The 25887-nt window shown below is 44.3% G+C and overlaps 1 protein-coding gene across 2 annotated transcripts in view; it reads left to right on the forward strand.

Moving 5' to 3' along the window:
• Positions 1 to 1331: 1331 nt before the first annotated feature.
• Positions 1332 to 25887, forward strand: part of LOC122795577 (metallophosphoesterase domain-containing protein 1-like) — a 629119-nt gene continuing 604563 nt past the window's right edge. The window contains exon 1 of one of the 2 annotated variants that reach the window (XM_044063825.1): positions 1332 to 1520. In XM_044063825.1, the coding sequence (XP_043919760.1) occupies positions 1399 to 1520 (122 nt within the window). In that variant the 5' untranslated portion in view covers positions 1332 to 1398. Of the gene's footprint in view, positions 1521 to 1609; positions 1949 to 25887 lie in introns of those variants that run through there. The other variant, XM_044063826.1, reaches the window with a different exon arrangement.

Here is a 25887-nt window from a genome sequence, read left to right on the forward strand (position 1 = left end):
AAGTACAGAAGATAATTTGTTTCTATATGCCGAAGTCTACCGGGAATGTGGGTGATAAAGGAAATGCTGCAATCAATTCCAGGAAGTTCCGTGCGTTTCGAGAGAGTACACAGAATTACGAATTTATCAACTGGTTTGATAAAGCAAGGTACACATATAATGAACGTCAAAGTAGGAAAAGGAAATCACGAAATCATGGCACAGCTTTATGCAAGTCATGACGAATTGCATAAATCTCTTTTAGAATAAGACGTACAAATGCAAAACTGAGAGTAACATCTGCATACCAGCTGTAGGTTTTAAATAATGGGGATACCTCTCAGCTGTACAGATTTTCGCAGAATGTCCAGATTTTTGCTTCATATTTTTGATCTGTTTTTTTCATAAAAGTTGTGGTTTTCTGACAAATTGTTGACAAATCATTAAATAACGAAGTTAGAAAACAAGGACAGACCTTTGAGTTTCAGACTTCACATCCTTCAGAAAAATTCGTGTCAATGTAAAACCTGTTATTCTATCAACTTTCTAAGTTTGTGAAAGCAATATTTAAAGATTGTTCCTATTTTGGGGCTTTTGTCCCACTTTTATGTATGGCTTTGTCCAGATTTTTTGTTCTAAGAGGTTGAGAGGTATGGACATGGGTTCAAAATATGGGACAGATTGTAAATATCGCTGTGTGCACTTAGAAAGTTGCTGGAATAACACATTTTACAGTTATGTGCCTTTTCTGAAGAATAGTAAAATCTTAAAATCAAATGTCTGCCATTATTTAGTGAAAGCAATCCTCAGTTGCGTGTGTGCGTGTGTAAACCTCGCACATGTCCCTGTTTTTCAGGGTCGTCCCTGATTTTTGCGCAAAATTTAGCTGTGGCCATTTTATCATTTGCGATATGGGGAGTAAAAAGTGATGGATTACATTTATTGAATAAATGCAGTAATTAGATTTGAAGACTTCTTTTACTTCGGAATACGCATGTTAACTCACATTATCTTATAATGTCAATATCTCAAGTTAAGTGTACTATTTTTAAAAATGACCCTGATTGTCCATGTATTTGCTGTCTGTGATTCTGGAGGTAAGCGGCTGAGGCTGAGAGCTCCAATGAGGAAGACTGATTTGTTTCTTTCGGCTTTTTAGGGGTCGCCGCAGCGGAACTCCGGTCCGCTAATGATTGGCAGTATATTTTTTAGGTGCTGGTTTGCCGGGCCTAACGCACAACCTTCAACGAAGGAACGCTCATTCACGCATGTCGACACACAGAAGACGCTCTAACTGAGAATCGAACGGGCAACGTCTAACTGTGAGGCGACAACGCTGCCGCAGCACGAGGAAGAGTTAAAAAAAATCACAGCCATCTTAAATGCGGAGGGGTTTTCTTTCGCTTTCTTATCCCTAAAATGTCACCATCAAAATTAATTTGTCATTTGAGTTTTCAAAAAAGCAATGTAGCCGATGTCTTAGGTGCCGTGTGTTTCAGACCGGCTTTTGCTTTCATTTGTTGCTATGGCGATTCGCTAAGGTATATACTTATCTACTGTATTACATATTCTCCTTGCCTTTCTGCGGAAAATAAATGACAGATGGATATCCTCTACAAGTATAAACGGTAACTTATAAACCAGGAAAAAATATATATCATTGTGCATATTTATTATTTTACTAATACCTGCCCAGAGGGTATGTCAGTAATGATGTCATACAGGTACATTCCGAGTTATGTAATTAAGGGAACCAGGAAGTATGATGGTGAGCAAGGCTGGACTACTGTCCTCTTTTGTTTTTACTTATGTTTTTTTTCACCCTCAAATAATTATTTTTCGAAATGCTGGAACTAACCTAGGGGGCATAACAGGAGATGCAGGGAAATGCTGCAAGCGTTAAGCACAGGCAGGCACCAAAGTTTTTTATGTTGTCACCGGACGGAATTAAGGAAAAGCCATCCTTCAGGTGAGCAATACAGATGACAGGTAATATTCATAGGTGACAACTGTTGTGGTTAACACAAAAGTGATGCTATAGATTTTTGTTTTCTGATTTACTTTTTCTTTTAAGTTTATTGAATGTCTGTGTTGCTTACACTAAACAACTGCACTAAGCTGACAAAACTTTACATTTCACCAGCTGTGTGGGAATGGGATCTAGTATGTGAAAGCATTATTTTCCAAAAATAAGGAAGTGTACCTCTTTCTCACCGATACTTGTTATAGCAATAACCCACGCCTGGGTGTGGGTAATGCTAAATTTACCCTTCGCCCTCGGGACCAAACAAAGCCAACCGTGGGTAAATTTAGCATTGCCCACACCCAGAAGTGGGTTATTGCTATTATACCATGACATTATTTAAGAAAAGAAACTATTACTTTTCTTAAATAATGGCATAGTATAATGCCTGTTTACTGCCCTTCCGCAGATGTCTGGCATCCGCGGCAGTTCTGATGTACTGGCGCCTCGCGGTACATCAGAGTTGGGCAAAAGCAACGGAGAAAGCAAGATCTCCGTTGCTTATTTTTTAGTGTTTCGCTATGTTAAATGAGTTTAACATAGCGAGACAGTTTTAAAATAAGCTTATTTTAAAACTGTCTCGCTATGTCTCCGTTGCTTATTTTAAAGCTGTCTCGCTATGTTAAACCCATTTAACATAGCGAGACAGTGTTTTAAAAAAACGAGTTATACTAATGGAAAAAAGTCCGGGCGACCGGACCTTTTTCCATTAGTATAACTCGATTTACAACGGGCACGCTGGCCAATCAGCGTGCACGTTTTGGGGTGGTCATGGTATAATATTATTTTTTTCCCCTTTTAAAGCCAGTGCTGTGATTTACAATTCTTTATAAGGTTGTAGGTTGTTACTGGTCTAATAACCACTAGGGCACTTGCAAGCCTAGCTGCACACCCCAAACCATCTGGATCCTGAGTATCATGGGCATCTGGGGGGGGGGGGGGCATGTTAGTAGAAAGGTAATTAAGGATTTGTGTGTGTGTGGGGGGGGGGGTTAGTATAATACTTTTCTTATTGAAGGCCTCTGCCTATAAGGGACATGAGGGCCAGGCTGGAGTAAATTTACACTTTCCCATCCAGTTGTCAAAGTTTCATTTGAATAGGGTCAGGGATCTATTTTATATGGCTGGGGAGCCTATTCCACAGTTTGGGGAACCTTTGGTACACATATCTCTCTCCAGCATATTTTATATCATGAGTGAAGTTCATATTCTTGGATCTATTGTTTCTGGTGTTATTTTATTTATGTATTTATTGCAATTGTTTACTGGGAAAGTCCACTGGGGTTAAAAGAGCCCATTTTCAGTGGAGGCCTCGGGAGAAAAGCTCCAAGAACATAGATACAGAAAATACTAAACATTAATTGGTAAAAAAGTACATACAGTGTTACACCGGGAATCATGAAGCTCGGCGCAAGGCCGGCGTTAGGCTTGCGCCAACCGTGTGGCGTGAAGATGGCGCAGTAGCGGCAAATGCATATTAATGAAGGCACGCTGCCACCACAGCCATGTGCATAGGAAAGGAGCGCGAGTGCATAGGGCGTGCCGAAGTGCCGCACGGAGGCGTGGAAATGTCAGCTGTCGACGTGCAGCCTAAAATGCTTGCATATAACAATTTGCAAGCAATAGTAATCACATCTGTCAGTGTCCATGGATACTGAAACGTATACAAAGCATGCAAGACAGTTCCTGCGAACACAAAATGAAGAAGCAAACACAAATGCACAGTAGGGAATAACGGGTCCCTATCCCGCGAACAAATGACATTGAAAACCATGTGCCCGTAGTCCAACACAGTGTAGATAGTTATACCAAGTGGAAGTGAAACGCATCATATGTTAGCGCGCCGCCAATAGGTATGTCCAGCCCAATGGTCAGGGTCACCAGCTGACCCATATTGTGAGGGAGGGTACACAGCTGGGCAGATGTGTCCATAACAAAAAACACGATAAATGTAAATATCTAGCAACAGTATGACCGAATTATATCCCACAACACATGTAATAGTCACATGCAATAGGTATGTCCATATTTCACATACCAAATGTGACAGGAAATAGAATAAGCATGTAAACGAAACAGAAGGAGCATATAAACTGCTACAACAATAAGGCAACATGTAGGCTGAAAGGAACAGTATTATCTGTAGCATTGACTGGGTATGTGTTGTCCAGTACAATTGGATATGTGTCCGGAATATATCCCATCCTGGACATAGGAAAAGGTGGCATCCTACCAATGATTAGTACAGTCGGCCAAAATCTGCACATCTGCGGTCCAAGCCGAACTTGTCAGGATGTGTCACAGTTGAACGGGTATTACCTGGGTATACCAACCATATCATGAAAGTTAAGTATGGGCGTGTACCTATGTGAGTGAGGTATAGCATGTGGAAAGTCAAACATGGCAGGGTAGTCCACACAACCATACAGGTACCTGACATATGTAGGGTATGCAATGTGTTACTTTGACCGTGTCATGAGCCATCAACCAAAGCAGTGATGGATGGAGTGTCAGGAATATGTGTGTGAGGGGGGATGGGTAATGGTATAATCCTCAAAGGCGACACTGTGTCGTATGCAGAATAGGTGAACCGGAGGTGTATGAGGGAGCAGTGAGTGAAGCAGAAAGAAACACAAAAAAATGTATATACATCTGCAATATAACCAGACAGGCCATACTGTAGAACACAATCCCACAAACATATGAATATTAAAATGTGTGATACAAATGTACAGAAATATCACCGGCACATACCCACAGATTGGTCCTGATGGAACTGGCCATATCAAATGCAACACACCTGGATGCATAATGGACTACCCAGCATTCCCTCCACAGCACACAACCCGCCCCCATACCTGAACGTCATCCAGCCATACTTGGCCTACTAGTTTGGTGCAGCCACATCTACACATAGTGACCACTATGCATATGTAGTAGGTAGTGTCACCCTAGGCAGTTTCAGGATTGCAAACTATGTATCCCTTGCATGTAAAACCCCCAGCACATTATAACGCCAGAAGAATGGTCGGTATCGGTCTTGTTATTATCGGTCTTGTTAAATTTTTGGATATCCCTCATGGGATAAGTAACCTGTGTAAACATTAGAATGGGTATGAAGACACTATGTCCAGTCCTGTAGACATCTGGACACAAGTTGGAATGTGCAGTAGTGGTGCACGAGACTGTCCAGCACTAGATGGTCATGCAGAACCTACTACCCAGGATCAAACACCTGCCCGTGACGGACATGTCCCGACACGAATAAGCGAGAGAATATATTGCACACATTCACATAGTGGCACATGGTATAAGGGTGATGAAGGCACTGGCGTAAACAGGATACCCCCTGATCCACTGTGTGAGGGACAATAAATGTGTGTGTAGGTGTGACCTGACCAACAATGATACAATGCCAAATGTCCTGTGATTGTAGGAAATAACTATGTACCATACTGCATGTAACAGTTGCCTAAAGCGGTCACGTCAAGATAGAATAAACGTAATTCATACAAGAAAGAGGCAAACAACAAAAGTGCTAAAGGCATAGGCTCACAGCTAGGAAACTAATGAATGTTCTAAACCTACACTGACCGTGGCTATGTGTTGGCCCAAACAATCTGGTGTCCCCAGTAGGGTTACCATTTGTCCCACTTTGCGAGGGACAGTCCCTCTTTGGACAGTTGTGTCCTGACAAAAAATATTAAAAATGGCAAATGTCCTGAGATTGTAGGACATAATTATGTCCCATATGTTATGTAATAGTTGCATAAAATAATTATTTCTGTATCTAAAATACCTAAATATTACAAGAAACAGAATAAGCAACTAAACCACTACAAGAATAGGCTTTTATGTAGGCAAATAAGTAAAGTTCTATCCTTTGTACTGACCGTGGGTATGTGTCGGCCTGTAAAATCTGATGTGTGTTCCGAAAATGTCCCATCTTGGCCATTTGAAAAGGTGGCAACCCTAGTCCCCAGAATATATCCCAACCTGTACATATGACAATGTTAACACTACCAATGGTCAGAGCATTCGCACAATAACTGGCCGGCGTCTTAACCACTCACAAAGCCAGTGACCTTTGGAGGAAAGGTGTTGAATGAGAATGACTACTTACAACAATGAAGAGTAATAGATGCATTTAACTGCAGAAAATTAGTAGTATTACGAATTTGTCAACACGTTCCAAGTTAATAGTACTAATATGGTATAAGTGTCCATGATTGTCCCTGAGTTGTCATAGCCTTGTCCCTGTCACTGTAGAAACGAGTCCCCGAGTATCACAGAGGTCTGTACACATAAGTACACCAACTCACTGTCACATCTGTTGACAGGACTATTGCATACCTGTAGTAAATTTATAACTGATGTCCAGAATAATATTCATTGTATCTATTAATGAATGAAATAGTCAAATGGGAAGGGAAAAACACGTACCCCCCCCCACACACATTATGCAGTGTAACCACTACCCACCCTAAATTATGTAGCACCAATCTAAAAATGAGTTCAGAGGTGCCCAAACACCTGCGTCTAAACACAGGTAGAATGTTAAAATCTGGACTATCTCTGTCCATGTGCTACATCTGATATTTGAACAGCACCAGGGCAGTTTTAATCACAAGTCAACCAAACCTAAACACAGACCAGCACATGAACACCCTGACAATCAAACATGCGTATGTGCGAGGACTATAAGCGTAGGAGTTCTGAATATCCCTGGAGTGAGTAGACATGCAGCACGGGTCCAGAGCAGTAGGAAACAGGGAATGTCCTAAGTGTAGTACTGCGGTTTTCCCAGCAGGAGAATGGATGCCTGCTGTGTAAGGGAAGCGGTGAGGCATATGTCAGAGTAGCTATGAACCATGGGTATACATATAAATGAGCCAGAACAACAATAGTGTAGTGGTTACAGCATCTGCCTAATGCAAAGACATTCCCGGTTCAAGTACGACTATAGCACATATTAATTGTATAATGAATGCCTCTGTGCTGTAAAGCCAACATTTATACATGTAAAGGTGACCGCGTTCACATGGGTCCGTTAACCGGATTCCATCAATCAAAGTGATACTTTCATAAGGAATAAGGCACATGTAATCCCAAAGAAGTGCCTGTAAACATATGTAACTCAGAATAAGTAGATGCAAGTGCGCCTGCGCGGGTGTATGCAGCTATTAGCATAGCAAATGTATGTTGTCTTGTACAGCTGTAACTTTTATATATATAGATAGATGTGTGTATAGATAAATATCCACAGACATAACAGAAATATGCAATTATATATCTACATATATATCTATATATATATATATATATATATATATATAACCCGCAAATTGTTCATAATCCATAACACCAGGAAAGGCACGTATGTGCAAATATGAATAGATGGTGAGCCTGTGAATACACGAGGTGGTACAAAATGTGTATAGGGCCCCAACGCTCATGAGAAAGCAATGTGTAAAGGTGTGTCATGGCTGCGATATCAGGTGTATAATGGCTGTTATGTGTGGAAACTCAACACGGGTGTGCAGGAGAAACTATGGATATGCAATTATGGACACAGGAGTGCTAGGGTATGTTGCGCCGGGTGCAATGGAGTGGCCCGTGGAGGTCAGCTAGTACGTAGGTATGATTCCCAGATAGAGCATCGTTTGCATGGAGACATGCGTGAATGGGCGTATCATTGTCGGACGTTGTGTGCCAGGGCTGGCTGCCCGGCACGTAAAACCTATACGCCACCCATGAGCGGAACGGAGTTCTGCTGAGACAACCCCAAACCGGGAAAAGCAGAAAGACACAACTATATGAAGACATCAATATGTTGACGTACAATCACAGTAACACAAACACTCATTCTGTCAACAGTAATAATATGAATGTGCACAGAAACAAACACAGTAGCAGGAATAATAGGTTGCGCATACGAGTAATAGGTCGAATGACACTGTATCTCATCCCAGTTAGCAGCGGCACCCCAGACATGAAAAACGTGCGACATCTGTTCGCTGTATAACGTGCAATATACTGATCACAAGTTCACCGGAGTGAAGTGTCGGTGTCATAATGAATAAGGCAATAGTATGCTGTTGAAGCAGAGATAAAACCAAATACACATGTGTAAGTGTCCATGTCCGGGAAATGTATAGGTTAACGGACACACAGATGTATATATAGATTAAAAAAAAAAAAAAAAAAAAATATATATATATATATATATATATATATATATATTTATATATATATTAATTTATATACACATATATATATATTCATACATATATATATATATATATATATATATATACACACACACACAAGGATATACTACGGATATATATAGATAGATATATATACACAAACAACAGGTATTGATATATACACATACACACAAAACAAAATATATGTCAGTATAGATATACGCATGTACATAAATAGGTTACTTCACAGCAATTAGGGGTAACATATTTACAGCCTGGGCATATGTGACTGGGAGGTCCAATAAATAAACGTTGTACCCCCCACACCGCCCAGCTAGGCCGGACAGACATACAGACAGGCAATACAGATCAATACACTGCCGCTGTCCAAAACACTGGTAGGAAAGTACCAGTGGGAGAGATCTGCAAGGTCTACACTTTAAACATGGATAATGGTGTCCCTTGCGGGACCCCAAAAATTCAGGGTATGTGTGAATCTGCTGACACTAATACGAGCAGGATGTAGGTGTACATGGAACAGTAGGTTTTGCAAGTGTGATAATACATGGGTTGACAAAACGTACGACATGTGTCCCAAGACGGGGAGAGTGGGCAATGTGTAGGGGTCTGCTCATACCCCAGCTGCACTCGCAGTAAGTATTTGCCATGACTGCTGTAGAAGGGTGCCAGGTAGGTGGACCATGGGTATGCAATAATGGGCTTAAGTGTGCAGGTGCTGGTTGGCAGAGATGTAGTAGGCCCGCCCATTGGAAGTCATTAATATTCCTATGTGGGCATAGCATCCGCCTACACCTCCCAAACCTGAAGAACACATCTACCGGATAGTCTGTAAACCATCGGGGGAATACATAGAGACCAAATCAGTGCCGTGTACCCGATTAGCATGGACGTCCATAGTTATGTATCAGAATGTAACAAAGTCCAACTAAACACTTCCAGAACTAGTGATATTAGGTGAACAGGTGGCAAAATACAGGTAATGACAGATGACAACATGTATGAGTCATAAACATCATGTACCTCGACAAACGTGAATGAATACATATGCTCTGTGACTGTAAATGTGTCTGGTTAATAGAACCAATCATCTAAATGTGTCCCACAGGGTGGTGTGCATTGTTCTTGATACAGTGTTCATTCACACCCATTGGTATGTGAGTTCTGCTAGTGACGGAAAGTGCATAATTTGCTGACCACCTTAGGTAGATGATAGCATAATAGAAGTGGTTCAACACCCGTACGCCTGTGAGGGACACACCCGTCTGGGCAGTTGTGTCCTGCAAAATGACAGTTATGGCACATGGCCTGTGAGTTTGGGAAAGGAGGCTATATAGTGTGTGTAGTGGTGTCAGAAATTAATTTGTTGTATCAGAAACAGCTACATGTAATAGGAAACAGTATTATCAATTATAATGCTACATGAATAGCCTTAACGTATGCAAACCGTGGAAGTCATCAGTTTACTACTGGCTGTGGGTACGTGTTGCCTTGACACCTGTGATAGCTCTACATATAGGGTCTATAGGGCCACCACCATTCTGAATGGCCAAAGTGGAACCTGCTCTGTAGAAATGTCAGACGTACCAGGGCAGAACATACCTACAGCCATGCATAGTACAGAAATCTACATATCGGCACAAATCAAAGCTTAGTCTAGCAGCAGTAAAATTGCTTATGCTACTACATATGACATATCGATGTGTCAGGTATACAAGACCTGTAACAAGCAACCAGTACAGACATGTACAACATGAGAATGTCCCCTAATCAAGACAGTTGCAATGGCTAGAGTATTGTCCATACCCCTCAACTGTCCCTGAATTTCAGGTACGTCCCTGAGTTTGACTGAAAGTTTAACTCTGTCCCTCTTAATCCCTCCTAAAATTAGTGACTTTTGAAGGAAAGGTGGTGAATTACACTTAATGACTAATGACAATAAGTATGAGTTATAAACTTCTTTTACTTCAGAAAATGTGAATTAAGTCATATGCTCTGATTCTGTCAATGTTTCAAGTTAATAGCACTACTTTTGTAAAAGTGTCCCTGATTTTTTCTTGACCTGTCCCTGATTCTGTAGAAATGTGTCTCCGATTGGTGGAAAGGTCTTGTATTGTCATATGAGATATGCCTAATGAGGGACTGTCCCATGCAAAGTGGGAAAGGTGTCACTCCTACAGTCTCCTGTCGTGCAATCTGAAAGGTGGAAAACGTACAGTAGGTATGCGGTAGCATGACTTGGGGGACAGCTGCGTTAACAAAATCATAGTCACATGTCAGCATTGCAGAGTATTGGTTCCCATGTATCAGGCAGATGGGAGTAGATCATATGAGGAACACGCATATAATATGATTACATCACTGGACAGGCCGCCGAGTCCGTACAGTCAAACGCCTGCCGTCGCCAAATGGTTACACATACCCAATACTGTAGTCATGTAGTCTGATGTAATACGCATCACAAGGGATCACACACACCCAGCGTGAGTGACAAATGTAAGCAGAAATGTCGGTGAGCGATCGGCTGTAAGCGTGTTTGTCTACCAGTATGCCAGTAGTGCACTGTCAAAGAAATGTGGAGTCTAAACTGGTATAAGGTGCTGTGACCAGAGGTCAGCAGTGCTTAACATTGTGAAAACACACGTACAACTGCTCCCACCTGCTGGAATGTGCCTTACCCAGTCCGTATCCAAAGGCATCAGTCTGTCAGCAAACAAAGAACTGCCCTATTCACGTGTTGGTAGCAGTACCCTGTGCACATAGCTCATGTGAATTAACAATAGACCATGGCATATGTACAGACAATAGACCACACACACACACACCATACAGCGCAGTCATCCAACAGCATAGCAATGTACTGGCAGATATGTCCGGACCACTGGTGTATGCATGCCTGGCTGTCCTGTGTTTCAGTGTGTGAGCATGCCCAGTATGACTGTTATGCATGTTGTCGACCGACATTACCATCATACCATCATGTGTGTGAGCATGCCAGGTATGGTCAACTGTATCGCATGTGTCACATGTTCAGATAGTTAGTACTGTGTTGCTGACCCCTCTGTTCTACACAGACAGGTGTCTTGCTGTGTCTGCAGGGTAGCTAATGGTCATGTGGCATTGACAGTTGCTACATGTCTGCATAGCATGGGGGGGACATCCAACCACAACCACAGTCCTACACAGCACCGTGGGTGGCGCACATGACTCTCACATGTGTAGGTTTGATGGGGGGCACAGCTGACAGTTGTACACATCTGCCACTACTGTACTGGTATGTCAGGTATTCCATGTCAGTGTGTGGACCTACCTAAATTGCTGGTTGGAGGGATACCAGTGTACGTCAGTTCCCAGCTTTAAATACCAGCACAGTGGTGTTGGACGTCCTAGCTTACACAACCTACATCAAACTGCCTAGCCTGCTGTAGTCTGTGTGTGTCTTAGGGGGTTGGAGTCATTCATTGGGCATATCCATAGGCCACTGTATATCATTTGTCTGTATTGGTCCACATCTGTCCAGCTGCATGGAACGTGTGTGGGCTGTACGGACACACATGATGGTCAGCCCATAATCTGCAGTGGGTTAGGACACCCTGTGTACTGCTGGCTACCATTGTGACCCCCGTATGTGCTACAGAGGTCATGGTGCCACTATGGATGTGTACTGTCTGCTGCCCTAACATCCGGCCACCACAGTCACTTGTATGCTCACATACATACCATAGCAATGGGTAAATACACATTCTAATACAGCTGCCAATTGTTAGGTCAATAGACATACCCTGGGTGTGTTCTGGACTTGAGGATGGTGCTGGAGGGCTGCCTATGTCGGATGCACACAGTGCACCTCCAATACATGGCCGAGCACAGGTAGTGTCATGTTTGGCATCCATTGTACTGTGTGCGGGTCAGAGAGGGGAAATCCGTGGGTACCTAACTGTGTCAGTGCATATGCCTTGTGTTGCCTCTTTGCCAAGGGCAGGTCATATTGTGCACGGGCTTTTGCCGACTGTGCCCTGCTCAGGTAGTTCCTTCACCAAGTCACACTGTGCCTGTACAGGCCTTGGCAGTGGAGTTGGGCTGTGTGGCCCTGCCCCATGCTGTTCCTGCTGCAACTGTTACTGCAGGATAAGATTGTGTAGCATAGCAAATACCATAACAACTTGTATGCATGTAGCTAGTGAATACTGCAGAGCTCCACCGGATGTGTCCGGATACCAGAACCGTGAACTGAGCATCCCATACACATGCACAAGTATATGTCTTGCCTGTGCATCCGCCTCATTATGGTGTGAGTGTTCAGGTGTGTGTGCATTGCTGATGGGTGCCATCAGCCACGACACCAGTGTTTACCCAGCATCCCCCACTAGGAGACTGTAGGGGATGTCCATATTGGCATTGGTGTGCTATAGCTGTGTCAGAAGCCATATATTGGAATCATCATAGCTTCCAGGGCAGACAGAACACACATTCAATCTCATGCCCTGGCCATCGCATATGGCCTAGCTGTTGGAGGGTATGCCCCTGCAGTGACTGTAGGCCCTATCCCGCTCACCGGGTGGTGCTTCGTTGTGTATGTGTGTGCAGGCTATAGCACCCAGTACCCCAGTGTAGTCATCCATGTGGTTGAACTGATGCATATTGCTGGTCTACTAATCACGTGTGTTGAGGACATGTACATGCTCACTAGCTTGTGTTGACATGGCGTCTGTGAACTGGTGCAATACGCTGGATGCAGATGCCTGTGAGATACCCATGATATCCCCAGTTGTGCTGTGTGAGGTACCTGTGGCTAGTACACCTAGGCCAACACATACCGTGGTACCCACTGTGATGGGTTTCCCTCGGCCTGTTTAATGTGTCAGGTGTGGCAGGCACAGGTCAACAAGCTGCTGTAGGAGGTCTCTGTCCACCCCATAGTGCTCCACCATCCCCAGCCCATGTAGCCCCTGGTAAGTCACCCTGGGTCTATAAAGTCTTATGTCACCCCAGTAAGGGTTGTTCGGCAGCATACACATTCTCACTGCCCCAGCCTCCTGCATATGTTGGTATATGTAGCCTGCTGCAGCCCTTCTCATTTGGTTGGACTGTGTCATGAAATGTTCCCGCAGGTATACACCAGTGGTGTAGAGTGCGGACGAAACCTGTGTGTATGCTGATTGCTCACATTACCGTACTGTACAGGTGCGGGCTGGCCATGTCATCTGCTGATTGTGCTGATCAACACCTGTTTGTGCAGCCTGTACACCCTGACTACCCCACCACTGCTGTCATCCCTCCCAATGTCACCAGGCAGGTATAGACACACCCCTAGCTTAGGCGTGCTAAGGCAGGAGCACTCCCGAGACACAGTTCTGCAATGTACTTACAGTATGCCTGACCCCCCTCCCATGCTGTCAACTATATTTGAGCCCTGCGCCCGGCTGACTACACACATACACTCCAGGGACCTGCATCACACCCTGGTGATAAATGGGATACACTATTGTCAACCTCATCTGCATAGTATAGTCTTCTAATGAATAGTTATATGACCCATACCAAACCTCCAAATTAATAACCACTGCTCAGTGTCACTCAGATCCATACACAACTGGCAACAGGTGCCTTACTATCACCATATTCGATGTCCCATGTTCTTCCCAGCAACAAAATAACCCGTGTCTACACGACTACAACCCGTGACCCTGCACACTACAGATGATGTGCATTACCACCATGCCATAGCAGATGTACATAGATCCCAGGTTATCACGTACAGGTCATCCGGCACAAACATTCAATAGTGCTGATGTCCCCAGACATATATGTTCACATCTATGTCTACCTCTATATCTACATATATCATATATATTATTTGTATACATATATACATGGATATATATATATATATATATATATATATATATATATATATATATATATATATATATATATACATGTACACCCATATCTAGATATTGCATTTATATCACAACAGCGGACCACATGACAGCAAAGCATTAGACAGGAATGAAAAGGAAACTACATGTGCCACCTGCATCATGTAGTGTTGTTACTATCAAGGCACGTGTGTTTTGTTGCATCACACGGGTCAGACCGTATCAAGGGTAAGAGTAGGGCTGCTGACATTTACTTACCAGACCTATTGGCAAATGTATGTGTTGACAACCCAGTGTCTTGGCAGAATATACGGGCTGTGGACACTATATAGGTCAGAAACAAAACACACTGAACACATCCCACAGCTAGCCACCCACAGATACCAACACATACGGTATAACTGCCAAACACACACACCTACCATGCCTTGGAATCGAGCACCTACCTGTCTAGTCTACCACACTACAGCATTATGCAGTAACAGAACGCGCTACCAAGTTCCAGCATCACCGCACTCCCACAGGCATACTTCTGGGTGGATGACATCATCCGCAAAGGCAAAGACGCTGATAGGGAATGTATGGGGAGTGAGCCGTCTGAAAGCATTACTCTGTCCCCAGGCAGCTGGAAACACACACACGCACACACGCGTACACACACACAAACACACACATACACACACACACACACACACACACACACACACACACACACACACACACACACTTGGCAGGGCTGGGAGTCGAACATACACCTAACTATCTTATCACACTACAGCATTACGCAGTTACAGAATGCGCTACCAAGATTACTGGAACACAGCAGTCCCAGAGGCATACTTCTAGGTGGATGACATCATCCGCAAAGGCAAAGATGCCGACAGGGAATGTATAGAGAGTGAGCAATCTAAAAGCATATTACTGTCCCAAGGTAGACGTAGACAAACACACGGCAGTTGTGTGAGCGAGACAACTGCCTATCTACGGAGCACTATTACAACACTACATAGATACGAGATGTGCCACAGACAGTACACCTTTCAAGACAGTCAACCAGTGTGTTCAATGTAGGAATCCATCCTGACGTGGGGTATGGGCATCTGTTGCCTGGATGACCACCATCACTATACAGGATGTCAATGGCCATGCCCATACACAGAGGCACATAACTGACACAAGGTGTCACTGGGCATGCTCACACAGTATCACACGTCCATTTGTAATGCACTGTGTGTCCATCTACAAAACAGCGTACTGGGCATGCTCACACACTTAGTAGTAGTGAAGGGCTGTCTTGCATGCACATGGATTCTAAACATGGAAGGGCACAGTTTGGAATGTACTGTGTGTCCATCTACACAACGGCGTACTGGGCATGCTCACACACTTAGTAGTAGCGAAGGGCTGTCTTGCATGCACACGGGTTCTAAATACAGAAGGGCACAGTTTGGTGTGTCCCCACGTACATGAAGGCCACTCACATGTACTGACCAGTACACACTCAAGAGCCATCACAGATGTCTCAGGTGCAGATCACAGAGGTAAATGCCGCATTCTACTATGTAGCCCTCAGACATCACCATGTCCTTGGACCAGCAACACACATCCATACATTACTACAACACAATGTGACTCATGACCAGTGGACTGTACATAGGTCTACAGCAACTGTTCAGACTACACATGTACTGACAGGGTTCCATCGTGTGTTATGCAATGCAATGATACCACTGTTCATAACCAGGTTGGCTCTACACATAACAGGGGCCCTGGGTCTTACACAGCTGTAACAGATGACTGTCGCTGTACACCAAAGAACACTCATGTTTGGATATAACATACATTTAATCGCAGTGGATATGTACATGGACCACACACACACACAACACATATGTACATAGCATAGCTTTTGCTGTCCTCTGTGCAGACGAGTGGCTACAGCAATCACATGCATGCACATGGAAGGTAGGTCCATGGCTGTTGAATGCTAACAGTACATAAGGTAGCAATGTTGACTGAGGTAACATTCCCTCTGTACTAGTAACCCATGACAACCATCATATCATACAACAGTCCATGTGTTATGTATGCCATCACACATGTCCACCAATTGCAATGCATACAAACATGGCTACATTACAGGCATGTAGGACCAACACACATGTACATGTAGTGGTGTGCATGCAGCTACCATGCATGTGCAGTAGCTGATGTATGTAATTCATCTGTGCCTAACTACAACATGCAGTTGCAATGCAGCCCCATCATTGACACCTGTATATGGTGAAATACTGACAGTACGGTAGGATGTACATCAGGTATGGATGGATGTGTGTACATAAAGTGGTGATCCACCTTTGCAGATGGATGTTTGCTGAAGACGGCTCACAGGTGTGTCACAAGCCATCCTACCATTACATGTGCAAACAATACGCTAGGGTGTTACTGATTGTAAATCACTTGACACCTGTAACACTTACATCCTCCCATGTGCATATAGCAGCACAATTGCCGAAGGTAGCATTGGTACACATAATGTGGCCAATACTGCTGCATGTCTGTCAGATGTATCATCATATAGCAGGTGTATCATTCACAGTACTGCCATGTGTGTTTGCTTGTGTGACCATATATGCCACGTATGGTGGGGAATACATCCCAATTGTTGCACACCCCTGTACACTGTTGTAGAGATCTGTACATACTGCAGTGTGGAAAGCATGACGTAGGCAGGGGTGGTGTGTGTATCACACACATGTCAGCTATCTGTATGTGAATGACATTTGTGGACTCCACAGTGTGTGTGTGTGTGGCTGGTGCATGGAGTGAGGGTGTATGCTACCATGCAGAACAGACAGGATCCCTAACCCCTCATGGTGATGCAGTCTACTACCCTGTTGATGCCATCGGTCTCGGCCTTACTGGCTACCTGTACATGTTCATTCTCTGTGTCGCGTCATGTGGATGCACAGTACTGTGAGGGTGATTACCACATAGGCAGGGGTCCTCACCTCAACATTATCGAGTGTGCATTATAGTGTTGGCCCTGTGAGTGTGGGCATGTTACTGTGTGTTTCTGTGTATATCTGTGTGTGTTCTCATCCTGTAATGTGACAGGGTATTACTGCTACACAGTGAGGCCTCATGCTATCAAGTGGCCTCTAACGTTATCATCGGCCAGACCGCTGTGTAAACCCCCCGCACCATGTCAACATACCTGTGATGTGACCTGGTATGGATGTCACGTCTCTAGCCACTGTAGCCTATTAAACAGCCCACATGCTTCTGGATCAGTAGATGTGTGGACATCTGTGAAATGGTAGCCTTTCTAACAGTGAGATTGAGGCTACGTATAGCATGCTGGTATTGCCATACATGCCTGTGAGTACTCCACATTTACACATGTGAAACTGCAAACACTGCTACTTATTGGCACATGTAAGTAGACCTTAAGGAGGGAAGCAGGGCATCATTACCAACATGCTGTTACTGTTGTTACCAAGACACATACTGTGAATATACAACAATGCACTCCAACTGCAAACACTGTAACGTAATGGCACATGCAATTAGACCTTAAGGAGGGAAGCAGGGCATAATTACCAACATGCTGTTACCGTTGTTACCAAGACACATACTGTGAACATATAACAATGCATTATAAACCTTACTACATGGTATGTCTGGTGTGTGTCAACAGTACACAACTAATGTAATATACACTTATCTCACTATTCTGTTCACCCTGTGCATCAGACCATATGAGCATGTCCCTGCACTGATGGTGTGGATAACAGGGATGTGGCACAGGCATCATCATATGCACAGGGTGATAATGTTTGCCAGGGGCATAGGCTGCACCAGTGGATGACATCATGTGTGTGGGTAAGATCCGGTGATCTGATTGGACATGTGGGGTCATTATGCATGTGGGTGTTGCGGTGCCCTACAGATGTTTCTGCTGTGTGCATGTATGTGTGCACACAGTGCTGCCTTTTGTCAGACCTACACAGGGGTATTATTGACAGCTCCAGATTGTACAGACCAGGATGTACAGCTCACTGTGTCCGGCCACAGCCATGTGACCTGTGCCTGCCAGGGGTTGCACGGGCACTTCCAGGCGGAGGTACAGATTGGCTACTGTCCGATGACACTTGCCCACTGGAACCGTGTCCCCGCTGAGAACGTCCAGGGCCACGTCCACATGGCCTGCTGAGTCCTTGTGTGGACAGCGCAGCACCAGCTGTACTGCTACTGCTACCGGCACTATGGGAGCGGGCATGTGAGGTGGCTCGTTCACGTTGACCTGCACTAGGTGGTGTAGCTGGCCTACATCCACGTGGCCTATGCCTCACTCCTACCAGATGTTCCAACACAGACAGCTCACGCTCGTGGATTGCCATGCCACGGTCAAGGATTCCAACCATGTCACCCAATCGCCTGTCCAGAACATCAGCAATCTGCTGTTGAGCATTTGCCAATGCCTGGATGTTGTCATTTAGAGTATGGATAGCAGCCCTCTGAAGCTTCTGCCCTTCACTGTTCTGCCGTTCAGCACATGCCTGTGCCGCCATTACAGTCTGGAACATGCGTTTGGTGACACCAGCTAGTGCGCTCTGTCCTGCAGGTACATGTCTGCCAGAGGTCCTCCTACGAGCAGCACTGGCCACATGCCTGTGTGGCACATCTGCAGTCATTACACTGACACCATGATGGGGAGACACACCTTCTGTAGCCACCACATGTTCCTGTTCCAAGCTAACACAGGCTGACTGTCCTTCCTCTATGGCCACTAGTGATGGGGTATGTGTTGGCATGAGAACTGTGTGTGGGGAAGAGGGGGACATAGCTGGGATGGCAACCATTGGCACAGATTCAGCCCCTGACAACCCTGCCTGTACCTCATGCATATGTTCATCACTGCTAGTATCTGTGGGGACACTAACATCAGATGGACCGCAGGAGGGTAACGCACCTACATCACCTGTGAATGCAAAGAAAGACTCTACATTACAATAGACACACAGACACACAGACACACCATGCATGTGATTTGACAGACAGCATGCAGCATGCATGTGATACAGCAGATGACATGCAGCTCAGACATTAATAGTGGTAGTTAGCATACCTCCCTGGGTTGTACACAACAGCAAGCAGGTGTCATATCAGTAGCCATGCAGTTCACACAATCATGGTAGTAAGCATACATCCCTGTGATACACCATGTGGACCAGCACAGGTTAACAGTACACATGGCTGAAGTGACCTTGACATGTAATCTGCTGATGTGTGCATTGACATGCATACATGTCTGACACAATGTTGTCCTGACACATGTACAGCATTGTAATGGGTATCACATTGCAGTGTTGTCTGTATGCCCTACATATAGAATGCACTTTAAGCAAATGTGCATGAGCATTGAAGAGTAGTGTGAGGCATCTACATTGCTATACAGTGTGAAGTACAGACACTGTGCCATTGCATGGCATCATGAGGTGTCTATATTGCTATACAGTGTGAAATACACACACAGTGCATAGCCATAACTGCATGCATACACATTACATAACTGTGGATTGTGACCCACGTTGCTGAGGTGTATATACACCAAACCATGCTGTGTCATGTGACAGATCACTGGAAGACCTACGGATGACACCCCTGCACAACTGCTACAAAGTCTTAGCTGCCTGGCAACTATGTCCACACATGGCAGACTTGTCAATACACCATGTCCCACATGACATTAATGTACCACACACACGAGGTGCACGGCTGACAGTGATGTCCTACAGCAGCAAGAGAAATGTACGGTATCTGTGGCCTGATGTGGTGTCAATGTCTGTGGAAGCTGTACAGGTGACTACTGTCATGCAATGACACAGTTGTGATGTTCAACACATCTCTTATGACCGAATTAAGTGACACCTCCACTAGCTTTGCACAGGCTTTTAGGATGTCCAGTGTTCCACATCAACTATATAATCAGTCAGCTAAGGCTATAGTTGGACCATGTGTGGACAATGTGCAACAGGGTGTATACACATCACAACTACTGTGTGGTTACATGTCTCTGGCCATCCTCCATGGCCATGTGTGAACATGTGTTGGCCAAATGTTTGTGATGGCCATCTATCTCACATGTCTGTGTTGTCCCATATGACATACACCTATAGATGTCAGATATGTCACTGACCACAGGGCTATGCAAACAATGGGTTGTATGTTTGGTATGTGGGGTATGTATTATGGGATAGTGAGACAATATTGCAGCCGGAACACTACATGTGTGGGACATGTCAGATGGCACATCACAATGTGTGCACCCATTGCAGGGGCATATTACACAATGGTGACTCCTGTGGGCTGCCCATATCCCAGCTCACTGTGTGGTACTGTTTGCTTACCACACATGTGTTGTTCCAATGCATAGTACATATGCCTACATTGAACACCTTCACCATTGTATGCACAGCTGTCCACACATCTGGCAGTGACAGATACTGTGGTTTCATGTCGTTGTTTCATTTAGTTTGTATATATTGCACATGGGTAGCCATTGTGAATGATGACAGATGCGACCTGTATATCGTGACTGGACCATACATTATGTGTACATGTGTTAACTGACCACATGGTGTATAGATATATGCATTAACATGCCTGATACTGATAACTGTCACACCTGCAATGGACTGATGTCTGTGCAGCACGCCAGAGGTACCTGTATAGGGGTGACACAGCAGTTTGAACATTATCCATGACTGTATGACAGCCACAGGGTGCACTGTGCATGTTAACACATTCGCCTGTACAATAGCATATAATATGCACATGTGTGCATACACAGGGTAGCATACTGTAGTATATGGCATGTGTGTAAACATACCTTGCATATGATGTTACATTACATATTGTACAGTGACACATGCAACTAAATGGGATATAATAGTCATATGTGCAGTAGTGACTTACCAGGCAACTCCAGGCTCATTAGTTGGGAGACACCCACCTCCACAATGGCAGCTAGTGTTTGTGGATGCTGTTCTGAGGGTGTCCCCAGGCTGGCCAGTAGCTCCTCGGGGGGTTGTGAGTGAGGGCTGGGTTGGTGGCCCACCACCTGTTCCACCTTGTTCCCTGGCGATTGCATTGCCACGCTGTTTTGCATGTCATGTCAGGTCCATGCAGTGTCTGCGCACCTGCTGGTAGGTGCGGTTATGGCCACCCACATCATTAACCCTCCTGCGGAAGTCCTGCCACAGGTTGTCATGCTGCTGGGCAAGCTGTGGCACATGGCTGAACAACACCTCGTAGTTCTCATAGAGGTACGGGATGAGGGCATCATCCTCCAGGCGGCTATACACTGGCAGGTGTGAACGAGGCATTATCTGGAAGACATAATGATGGAGACAGATCACAGTATCACAGAGATGTACAGAGATACAGCTGCACATACATTTGTATTAAACCTAGTACATCTGAACAGTTATCTTTGCAAATCGTCATGACACTGACATGACTGACATGTTTGTGTCACACACATGTAACACCCGTTATGCATTGGATATCATCACCATATATGTGTGTCACCTCATTACATTGTTCATACTCCATGTGAATGCTGTCTTGATGTGGGCATGTCTGTTTGCCTGTACTGGTGTTCTTACCTATCAGCACATGCCTGGATGTGTCCACAGTAATGCTGTTGACCTTGATGCTGTGTATATGTCATATATTAACACATACACTGCCTTAATGGACATGAGCAGTGACAATGCACACATATGCATGGAAACCTTTACATGCATGTGTTTTGCCATATACATCTACACGGCACTGTACAGCAGTTCAACATGCTGCCACGTATTGCCTGTGTTGCACATGTGATAGACATGGGACAATGACTAGCCGGACGTCATTCGCAGGGATGGTTATCAACTATAGCATGTATGGGCAAAGTTTTCTAGCTGTATCCGACAGCCATTTTGACACCGCAAGGTGCATCAGTGCCACATTACTGATCCAGACCGTTAATAATACATCTACCATGTGGTCATCGCACCATGTATGACAGAGATGACGTGCAGCTTTGATGGACAGGGTTGCATGGTATGGCAGGAGTATGTAACATGTATGGCACAGGGACCTGTCCAGCATGTGGCGATCCTTGTAGTAGGTTGGTGGCTGTCCATGACGTATGTCTTTCAGATCAGGATATGTATGTGTAGCATGTCCAACATCACAGTGTAGCACATGTCTTTATGCAAGGTAGCCAGCATGCTGCATAGTGGAGGTGAGGATTGTGAAGGCTGGTATCGCCCATCCACGCATGGCCAATACCCCTTAAAGGTGATATGTGATCCAATATTGGTCACCCAAGTGCTGAGTATGCCTGTCCAATGATCTCCATGCTCATGGATGGCACCCTGTCATGACATGGGTGCCTCGTATGACTACCTAATAGGCCTGGAGACGTCATCAACTCAGGGAGGTGAACTGCACAGCACCATCCCTTACACAGTGTCCATAATGTTGACCGCTGCCTAGGTGGTAGTTAATGGGTACAGGGTTATTCACTTAGTGGTCACAATGCTTTTATCAGCTGTCAGATTGTGCACATATGTCACACACCTTACCCACAAAGCCCATTCTGTATGTTGTCCACAACACTGTGACAGCTATTGCTCCTAGGTCATGGACATTCACATCCTTACATACACAGATGCCTCCCATTTGTCTGTGTGGTATGGGCTATAATGAGGGGGGAGTACACAACATTAACCCTGTTTTACTGTAGCTGCCATGGTGTGATATGCACATGTCACTCAGACACCTTTTGTAGTGTTGCTTCTGTCAACAGGCCACTGGTAGAACACTCCTGTGACATACAAAGGTACATCTAGTATACTCAGTGTAGCTGGAACACGGTATGGATGATGATGTCCTATGACCTGTCACAGGTATGCTATGCAGTGTGAAATCATCCGTACTGTCATCTACTTCTGTAATGCTAACATCTACGTTGATAAATGTTCATAGACCTGCAGACCATACTCAGCAGGGTAATAGTGCAGTGCCTCCAATTATGACTGCCATCTCCACTTGTGGGTTGCAGTGGGTTGATATTATCCCACACCCTATCTGTATTGCATATTCATGCTCATCACTTGTTCAGAACATGTGAGCACTTCATGAGCTACTAATTACTATAGCACCCATTCCAACTCATTTCTTACAAGTACACTGTCTGTCCTTACATTTCCAGCTTGCTTACAGTACAACAGCTGTTGTACACACGTAACTCACATATCTTGTGAGACATGGTTGAATATACAGGCATGTCCAAGTGTCACGTACCAGTGCTATTGCCTGTCTATATGATGAATATGGCAAACGTGTGGCAATAGAGCAATTGTCTCATGTACACAGTCAATGCTCACCTCCCAACATATGACACTACAGCTTGTGGGAGATGCACATATGTAGCCATGCTGGGGGTAATGCTCTCACCAACCCAGACTGAACCTGACATTCATGTGGGGACGTTTAACATTTGCAACACACCCCACTCATCACATAGTCTCACTAGATTTCCACCACCACAGTCCATACATAGTATGAGTACGACATTTGCAGAACCTCTCCATACTCTGTGTAGGCACCAGAGGCAGCCTCCATTACCAAACACAACAACAATTACTTATAGCCCACAGACTCATGTGTGCCCATCAACTACAGCCAATAGGGTGTTATAACATACCCAACACACCGGTCATAGGTGACTCTGTAGGCGGTCACACTGATACACCAGGGATCACTGCAGTGGCTGTACTGTACAGAGGTGCAGGTAACACATGGCTCTGTTGTTCACAGACAGGACACTACCCTAGAGAGGTGCTACCGGTGTAAACACTGTAGTTGGGCTTACACATAGACTTGCCAGACAGCATAGTGCCTCACTATGAACCTGTGAAGCTATTACATGTCCTTTGTGCATGGTTAATTGAGTAGCTCTTCCATTTCGATTAGCTATCATGCTGTTACAGTGTCCCGTGACTACAAGCCATATGTATCCTGTTATTGTGTATTGTACATGCCAATAGACAATACCTTTTGTTTGCATGATATAACAGTTGTGCTGTGTAGAATATCTGACATATCTACCTACAATACTGTACATTACACATATTTTACACATTATCCCATAATGCAAAGCATACTTGCACAGCAGGGCCACCTTAGGCATGTTATTGTCATTATATGCCCATACACATGCCTACTGTGACAGTATATCAACATATACTATCCCCTGCTATGGCATGTACTTGTTGGACATACCCTACCACTGACGGCGGGTGGTGTGGAATTGTTCTGTTTAAAGCCCTCATGTAACATCCCTTGTGGTGTATGTGATGTTTACTTTGTGGCCCACAGCAGGGCACACAATTTCTACAAGCATTACTATGTTCAACAAGACATCATTACATAATACGTTTTCCCACTTTATGCATTGTGTACACTTTTAATTAATACAAAACAGGCTCTACATACACTAACATACTGAGTGTTCTACATACCTTGTTAGCGTTCCGAATCTTCATAAATATCTCTCTTACACCTTTACTGTTTAAATGGTTCTATGGTATGAGCATACGGTTTGAATGTATGCCAAGTCATCCTTATATACGTCGATACCTGTAACATGTGGTTTCCTGCTGCCAATTGGTGTTCCTGAGTAAATTATTACATGCACATCAGCTGTGCAGCTACTCCATTCACCAATTACGTGGAAACATTGGGGTATAAATTAATTCTCCACTTGGGCATTGCCCTTTTGCCCTACCTTCAGGGAGACGGCCTGTATGTGTTTTGTTGTGAGGAATTGCAACTGCTATTTGTAGAGACACGGATATTTTGAATTCATGTCCCCCGTGGATTGTGTGTGATGGCTAGAGTATGTGGTTCTACATATGAGTGTACCTGTCATCTCAACCGTCTGATGACTATTGCAAACAAAACCTGTAACATCGCCATCTGTTCCATTATACAACAGGTACGATTTCACATGGCGCCTTTACAAATGTGTCTCTCACAAGGTATGTTAACTCTTCTGCAGATGTAATTGAGTGAGTGGATGTTTGTGATGTTATTACAGTCTGTATTACAATTGTTTCGGATGTGGGGGAGATGTAGGTGGGTGTACATAGCATATACAGGTTTGTGGGGACTGCATTTCTACATATTCCATATATGTGTGTGGGCTCCTTCCCTAATTGAAGACCTATCACTTAGTAGACTGAACTATGGTTGTTACAGGCTTATACATTGAGCCATTGTTAATTGGATTCTATATAGAATGCAGGTGAGGTTGATACTTCCATACCTCCATAAATACAGCGATATGTAAAGGAATGTTACTAAATGACAGCTGTCTCGTGTATTTCTGTCACAGATATTTGCACTCATTGCAGTTGTGTTGGTGACTGAACCTCTTTGGCATGGGTTGCCACCTTTTCAAATGGCCATAGTGGGACATTTGCAGGACACACATCGGTGTTTACAGGCCGACACATACCCACGGTCAGTACACAGGATAGAACACGCTTTTATCCTGAATACATACTTATTCTTGTAGCACTTTAGCTACTTATGTTTCATGTAACATTTATGTTTTGTAGATACAGGCATAACTATTTAATGCAACTATTACATAATATATGGGACATAATTATGTCCTACAATCTCGGACATTTGCCCTTTTTAATATTTT

This window comes from Protopterus annectens, chromosome 2.part2 (genome assembly GCF_019279795.1).
Source record: "Protopterus annectens isolate FY-2018-M chromosome 2.part2, PAN1.0, whole genome shotgun sequence".
NCBI classification, from domain to species: domain Eukaryota; kingdom Metazoa; phylum Chordata; order Ceratodontiformes; family Protopteridae; genus Protopterus; species Protopterus annectens.